General features: G+C 43.3%; 1 protein-coding gene across 1 annotated transcript; it reads left to right on the forward strand.

The window, feature by feature from the left end:
- Window positions 1-1041: 1041 nt before the first annotated feature.
- Window positions 1042-5734, forward strand: LOC132590526 (zygote arrest protein 2.S-like). The gene is made up of 4 exons (XM_060263440.1): window positions 1042-1736; window positions 3317-3409; window positions 4133-4207; window positions 5419-5734. The coding sequence occupies exons 1-4, from the start codon at window positions 1053-1055 to the stop codon at window positions 5560-5562; spliced, it is 996 nt and encodes a 331-aa protein (XP_060119423.1). The 5' UTR covers window positions 1042-1052; the 3' UTR covers window positions 5563-5734.
- The last annotated feature ends 1865 nt before the right edge of the window (window positions 5735-7599 follow it).

Here is a 7599-nt window from a genome sequence, read left to right on the forward strand (position 1 = left end):
CTTCACTGCTGTAGAAACATAGTTGTAACAGTGTCATGTGCATAATGGGTCTAGTTCTGGCTACTGAAATCTTACAAAAACCTACATCAAATGTCATTCTTATGGACATCCATTTCCAAATGGGACTCGGTCCCCCATGAATCTTGCATGATCCATAAAGTCATGGTCACTCTCAATTGCCATACAGGCAGCTGTTCATATAATTATAAAGAGAAACCAACCAGAGGGTATTTATTGAGTATAAATCTGTAGCTCAAGAACTTAGTTCTCAAACAACTGAAGAGTAAATGTATTGACTCATATTTAGGCAAGTGCTTATGGACATATAAAGCTGCCTTATATTGAATCATATCAATAGTCCATCAAGGCAAGTACTGTCTACTCAGGTTGGCAGTGACTCTTAAGCATCTCAGGTAGAGGTCTTTCACATCACCTACTACCTCATCCTTTTAACTAGAGATGCCAGTGATTGAACCTGAGACTTTCTGCATGCCAAGTAGTTGCTCTACAAGCACACCACAGCCTCTGTCATATTCTAACTTTTTCCAGAGTGACAGTCATTGATTTCAATGGCTCTTCTAGAATCATCCATGTCTGTACTCTCAAGTTTGCAATCAGTGAGTATCTTTGCAGATTGTTAGTTTTGCTTTGTATGAGCACTTGCCCATTGCTTTGTATGAGGTATGAGCTTTCGTTTGCCACTGGACTCTATTCTGTTGCTTCAGACGAACATGACTACCCACCTGGCTCTAGGAGACTAACCTGCAAAACTATCTTTCGTAATTGTTAAAAGTAACTGGGACTCTGCTGTTACGCACAATCCACTCTAACGAGTGGTTGGTTAGACCATGGTTTGGTTTATCTACTAATGTTTTGGTCAACAGTCCAGTGAACTAGGTGAAAAACTCAAAGAGCAAGGCTTCATTAATTACCGGGGCGGGGTGGAGGGATGATTACCAATGGCCGGTGGTAACAGGCATTAATTAGACGTCGCTTCTCGACAAGGGATAAAAAGGGAAACAGGCAGGAAGTTACGGTTAGCCTCCCAGGCTATGGACCGCTTTGTGTACCCACCCTACAGCGTATACCAGAGTTATGGGAGGACCTTCACCTCTAGCCACAACGTGGCCCCCCGACCGCCCCCCAAGCAAAAGCAGTCCAGCTGGAAGCAGAGCAAGAACAGCAGCACCCCTAATCCCTACCGAGGGCCACCGCCCGCCCTTTCCTCGGACCCGCGGGAGACCTCGCCGGACTACCTAGACACCTACAAGCGGGCCCAGCTGAAGGCTCTGTTGTCGCAGGTCAGCCCAGGCCTCGGCCCGCGGCTCCGCAAAACCTCCACCAAGGAGGTGGGTGTCCAAGTGAACCCTCGGGTAGACGCCGCCGTGCAATGCTCGCTCGGCTCCCGCCCGCTCCAGGCCGTCCGGCCCCAGAGCCCCTCGGCTCGCCTCACTCGGGAACCGCCGCTGCCGGGCATCTATTCGCCTGTCGTAGGGCGGCGCCTCTTCACTTTGCCCGAAGCGGTGGTGGAACCCCAAGAGCAGGACGGAGCTCCCGCTTCGCAGCCGCTCGCCGAGGAAGAGCCTGAGGAGAAGGCGGCGTGGGAGACTGGTGGGAAGGAAACGCCGCTGGGAGAGAACCGAGGCGAAGAATCCGCCCTGCGGCCGGACTGTAAGGGAGAAGGGGCCAAGAAGGGCGGCAACGCCAGAGGAGAAGGCAAAATAGCTTCGTTCCAGGTGAGGCCTCCAGGCTTGGCGCTTCGCCCCTAAAGCCTCTGCGGCGGCTTTTCCCTGAGCCGACTTCGTTAACCGCTAGGGGCGCTCATGCCTGAGGCTCGGGGCCTAGAGCGGGAAGGGCGAGAAAAGGCGGGAAGGCTTCCTCCTTGGAGGTAGGGTTGCCAAAGGCCAGAGGAGAAAAGCGCCCTTTCCCGTTAATAAAATGGAAGTGGGCAGCTGGAGCTTGGGTTGCCAACATCCAGGTGGTAGCTGGAGACCTCCTACTATTAAAACTGATCTCCACACGACAGAGGTCAGTCCGCATGGAGAAATGCCCGCTTTGGAAGTTGCACTCGATGGCATTATATACCCCAACCCCTTCCCTCCAGTCCTGAGGCCCCACCCCCAAAATCTCCAGGTATTCCCCAGCCCAGAACTGGCAACCCTAGTTGGAGCTCAAGTCAATAACATCACAATAAAGGGACAGAATGCTTCCTCCCAGCTTCCTTGGCACCTCTGCTCGTGAGGACAATCTCATTCTGTTGAAAATGAGACCAGGGTTGTAGCTGCTGCTACCTGCTTAGGCAGGGATTTAGACAGCTGTTTAAACAGGTGGCCTTTCAGCAGGTGAACGTTTTCACAACACAGGTGCCTCTGCCTTGTAATTCCCCAGTAAGACGCTGGTCAGTTGCCATCGTTAGGTCTGGAGATAGGGAATTATAACTGATCTCAAGACTACAGGTACACGAGGGCAGTTTAGAAATATAATAAAATAAATTAATAGATGGTTCTGCCCTAGTCCTATTACTTGGGATCTTCTCTGATTAGGGAGCTTTAATCTGAATCTTTCACCCATTGAACTGCTGCCTGTCCCTTGCAAAGTATGTAGAAATGTTAACATTTTGGGGAGAGAGATACAGTTGCCAAACTCAAGTTGAATATAAGCAAAGGATAATTCATTTTGCCAAAACAAAGAGCTTATTGATGCTTGGTGGTCCTCCAGGAAGACTAAAAAAATAATGGTTTGGGTGTGCAGTTTTAGTGGACTGGGGTAAGAATGATTCTCCCAAGAATAGGAAAAGCTCCAGTAGATATACTAGTAAATATGGTTTGATTATAATAAGTTCTAAGTAAATATTACAGAGAACTTCTGAAACCATTGTGAGTCACTGGGATATTATTGTCTTATGTAAACTGAATGACTTGTGCCTTTGCACAATACCTCTGATGTAATGAAACAGAATATTAACTTTATCTGATCAGCGTTTAGCCTAACTTAGAAGCTAGCAGTAGGTCAGCTCTGATTGGAAAATGTTTTACAGTTATGACACATATTCAAGATGTCTTATAAAGAGTCAGACCATTGGCACTGTTTAAACTGACTGGCAGTGGGTCTTGAAGGTATCTGGGAAAGGTCTTTCCCATGGCTTACTGCCTGATCTCTTAAACTGCAGATGCCAGAGATTGAACTTGAAACTTTCTGCATGCAAAACAGTCTCTATTGCTGAGCCACAGGCTCTCTCCAACACATTGATTATATGGGATTTATCTGTGCACATTGTCTAGATACCTTGTTGTTAAATAAGCTCTTCCTGTTTCAGTTCCTGGAACAGAAATATGGCTACTTCCATTGCAACAACTGTAAGACCAGATGGGAGAGTGCCTATGTATGGTGCATTTCTGGAACTAATAAGGTATCTTTGGCTGAGTACAACTAGCTTTTTTCTAGGCAATAAGCTTAATAATTTTTTTTCCATTTCTAGTTTCAGTATACAGTAGCTTGCTAAGAAAAGACAGTGCTTAATCTGCAAAATGTATTGGACCAGAGATGATGGCAATTTTTAGACAAACTGGTCTCTTGCTTGGATATTTTAGTGCCATCTGGATCTTCTCAACTAAGAATTCATAGTCTCAAAATGGTGGGATGTTGTAAATTCGTTCATGGTCTTAAATACAGTTGGCACTTTCAGTGAAACTGTTACAGCTCCCTTCAGTATCTTCAAAATATTCCTTAACTAACCTGCAAGTTATATTCACAAGGTTAGGAAATGATAACATTTCACCTAAATCATCAGAGGCCATAGGTTCAGTGCCTTTGACAAAACACGGCTTGGTTGAACCAAATTACTGTGTAAACTTTTATCTGCTCTTCAAGGAGCTTAGTTGTAGAGTATGCAGCTTCCCACCTCTATCCTCAATCTAGATTAGGCAGCAAGATGGTAACTGTCTTGGTGAGCTTCATGGTAAAGATTTAAATCTGGATGTCCTTGTCTTGGTCTGGTACTCTGTCCACTATATCATATTAGCGCACTGCAGTTAGATGTATCTATTGCTGTGCAGGCTTTTTCTGCGGGTGGTGTTTTCTACTTAGTACCTTGATGCATGGTATTTTCTTTTCTAATATTTCATTTTCTTAGGTTTACTTCAAACAGCTCTGTCGCAAGTGTCAGAAAGGCTTCAATCCTTATAAAGTAGAAGCAATTATGTGCCAGGTAAATAATATTTCATCAGAAGTATATCTCTGTCTTGAAGGCTTTGACCGTTATTAGGGTTTGGTTAGTTCAGGAACTTCAAGGGATGCCTGTTTCACAGAAATAGAAACAAAGCACTTGATAGCTCTTCCTTCTCTATAGCAATGTAACAGCAGGGGTTGACTGCTTCAAAACAATGCACAATAGTTAGGTAATAAAGCAGTCCAGAATATCCTCTGCTGCTGAACAGGGAATGGACAAAATTCCCCCCCTTAGCTTTCTTTACCAGCATGGTGTAGTGGTTAAGAGAGGTAAACCAGGTTTGATTCCTCACTCCTCCACATGAAGCCTGTTGGGTGGCCTCAAGTCAGTCAGTTTTCTCAGAACTCTTTCAGCCCCACCTGCATCACAAGGTGTCTGTTGAAGCGAGATGAAAGGAAGGCTTTGGTGAGCTGCTTTGAGGCTCCTTAGAAGAAAGTGGCATATATAAACCTACTCGACTTGCTGTAATTATATTACTAAGGCTGGTTGTGGAATTGACTAAGTTGTGAGGTCTTCTGTGGATATAGATAAGCAAAATATTATATAACTACCACAATAAATTTGTACTTGCAGTGCATATGAACACTGTGTCCCATAAATCTTCTAAATCGCATTGTCAATAGAGTACTGCAGTGTTGGCATTAGCAGCTAACTATTTCTAGTATGTCTGAAAACTCATTCAATACTTTCCTTCTGAAATATGGGTAAAACTCAGGGCTTTTTTCCCAGGGGAGCACAGTGGAATAGAGTTCCAGAACCTCTTTGTGGAAACTATTCTCTAAAAATGTTTAGAAGTTCATGAGGGGTACCTGTGTTTCTCCTTCATTTCCCCATTGAGAGTTCAAGCACTTCTTTCCAGAAAAAAAATCCCTGGTAAAACTAGTCACGTGTTCATGTACAAATGGGCCTATAAATAGACCATGAGAAGACCATTTGTTGTTCCTGATAATGTTGGTATGTGATATTGTTCTTTTCAAAACGAGCATTCACCTGTGGGAGCAGCTCTAGGACAGTATAACTGAGTAAATTCAGTAAGGAACATGGAACTTGAAAGTGGAAGGAAAATCTGCTTGGGCTTCTTGCTTTGTCTGGTGCCACTTGGACACATAAGGCATATCCATAGGAGAGATTAGCACTTTAAAAACAGGGCTTGATCTGTCTGCTAATAATTGAAAGTGTTGTCTTTCAAGCTGTGTTCAAAGACTCGTTGCTCCTGCCCTCAGAAGAAAAGACACATTGACCTCAAGAGGCCCCACCGTCAAGAACTGTGCGGCCGCTGCAAAGGCAAGAGACTGTCTTGTGACAATACCTACAGCTTCAAATACATTGTCTGATCTATTTGCCTTCTTCCTAATACGGCTGGTCTGTGTTGGCACTATGCACTTTGATACTTGGTTTTGACTTTAGGCTTCTGACCTGGCATTGGATAACGGATTAAAGATTTTTGTAAGATTGGGTAATATTCTTTGTAATTCATTGTAACTTGTAATAAAGGTTGAATTATAATTTGTGTTTTAGTCTCTCTGACATGTAAATAGGTGGGTATATGCAGGATTTTTTTGTAGAAAAAGCCCAGCAGAAACTCATTTGCATATTAGGCCACATCCCTGACACCAAGCCAGCCAGAACTGCGCTGCTGTGCATTTCTGCTAAAAAAAAGCCCTGGGTATATGTATATAATGGTTGAAGTGAAATTTTTTCCCCTAATAACATTGTGTGTTTTGGGTCACAAAATGGTGGCTTGCACAAAAACTACAGTGCTTCAAGATTTGGTCTGTGGTAGTTTGGGTGGTCCAACCTTTCCTCAATTGTTTTCCTAAAGCATACCATGGCCTCAAATTGTAACTTGCTTTGCAGGGGGGAAATGTAGTTACTCTATCTCCCATGAAGAAGCAAGTATTCCCAACCAGAGCAAGGGTGCACAAATGTGCCTCCTTTACACAAACTGCAGTAGTTTTAAAAGGAAAGATAAGAAAGTAGTTAGTTGCTTGGGGTGTTTACTCCTGAGTAGCCTTTACCTTCTTCATACCCTGGGAATAGAGGTGATGTATCAAGAGTAGTAGTAAAGATAATAAAACATGAACTGCATTTACTCCTCTTTGTTAAATCAACTAGTGGTAATTGCACAGGAAATCAGTGCATTCTGGTAAGAGGGTCATGCCATCAAAAGGGAGATGAAGATGTGGTTCCTGGTGCAAACTGCATTCTAATAGATGATCAAGGCACTCAGTTCAGGGACTCCTTGTGTAAAGGTATAATAAAACTAAGACAGTTCAACTGAAAACATGAATATTATGACAGCTCTTCCTCAAAATAGATGTTAAAGAGACATCACCAGTAGGAAATTGTCTAGTAAACTGAGTAACTGGGAGACAAACTAGAAAGCAAAGGGGTTAATCAAATGCACTTACTGTGTAAATGGAATGAAGCTGCCATCTAGTACCCATGGCTCCAAATAAAGTAAATGACAATAGTATCAACAAAAAAAGGGGGGGGGAGAGAAACAGTTTTTAACAGAGCAAAAGAACATGTATGTCCTGACCAATGTTCTCTCGAAGCTGCAGAGTCTTGGAAGCAGAAGTTCTGCTTTGTGAGCTCCTGGCATTAAAGTTGTGAGTTACTGCATAAATTAGTGTGCCCGGGGGTCATCCTTCTTGAGCGAAAACAAAAATGTGTGAGCTGAAGACTAAAAATCTGTGAGCTAGCTCACACAAACTCAGAGGGAACACTGGTTCTAACTATCACATGCATATAGCTTGATAGTCCCTGGTGATCATCCCCAATCCTTTCTTCCACCTCATTGGAGCACCCATTCAGGAACAGCTGTCTCCATCATAGGATTGTCTTGTGACCTCCCACTCTCCTACCAGCCATTTGTAATGGTGCCTACTTGGTGTTTCCAAAATTCCATAAATTCCCTTGGTCATCGAGGCTTGGGATCCCTGATCAAAATATTAAAAAATGGCCAAGTAAAATTGGTTCAACAGCCAGTTAGGGTAAGAAACATCTAAAAGGTGCTAAAGTTAAATAGGAAGTATTAGATGCTATACTTAAACTTCAAGATAGCTGTACAATGCTTTTTTGTTGATTCAAGATCAATGAGATCACATTTCAGGACAGAACCCCACTTTAATGCAGCAATAGCACTATTTAATATTGAGTGCTACTTTGTTCTTCAGAGTGACTCAGGAGCTCAAAGTGTATTTTGCTAACCAAACTGACTCCCTCAAATGTGAACAGGTTCTATAATATCTGGCAATCTCAAGGGCTTTACAGTTAGTATGTAGATGCTCAGTCACACAGTATTAAATATGTAAATTTATATACTGCCTGCAAAATAAAAATTTTACCATGCCCCAGTTACATTGTAA

Source organism: Heteronotia binoei, unplaced genomic scaffold (genome assembly GCF_032191835.1).
Source record: "Heteronotia binoei isolate CCM8104 ecotype False Entrance Well unplaced genomic scaffold, APGP_CSIRO_Hbin_v1 ptg000122l, whole genome shotgun sequence".
In the NCBI taxonomy this organism is placed as follows: Eukaryota; Metazoa; Chordata; class Lepidosauria; order Squamata; family Gekkonidae; genus Heteronotia; species Heteronotia binoei.

What these genes read in the sequence shown, in the direction of transcription:
- LOC132590526 (XM_060263440.1), top strand. Translation starts at nt 1,053, where the DNA reads ATGGACCGCTTTGTGTACCCACCCTACAGCGTATACCAGAGTTATGGG. An exon ending in GCAAAATAGCTTCGTTCCAG is followed by an intron (nt 1,737 to 3,316) that starts GTGAGGCCTCCA and finishes TTCCTGTTTCAG; the next exon opens with TTCCTGGAACAGAAATATGG. An exon ending in GCATTTCTGGAACTAATAAG is followed by an intron (nt 3,410 to 4,132) that starts GTATCTTTGGCT and finishes TCATTTTCTTAG; the next exon opens with GTTTACTTCAAACAGCTCTG.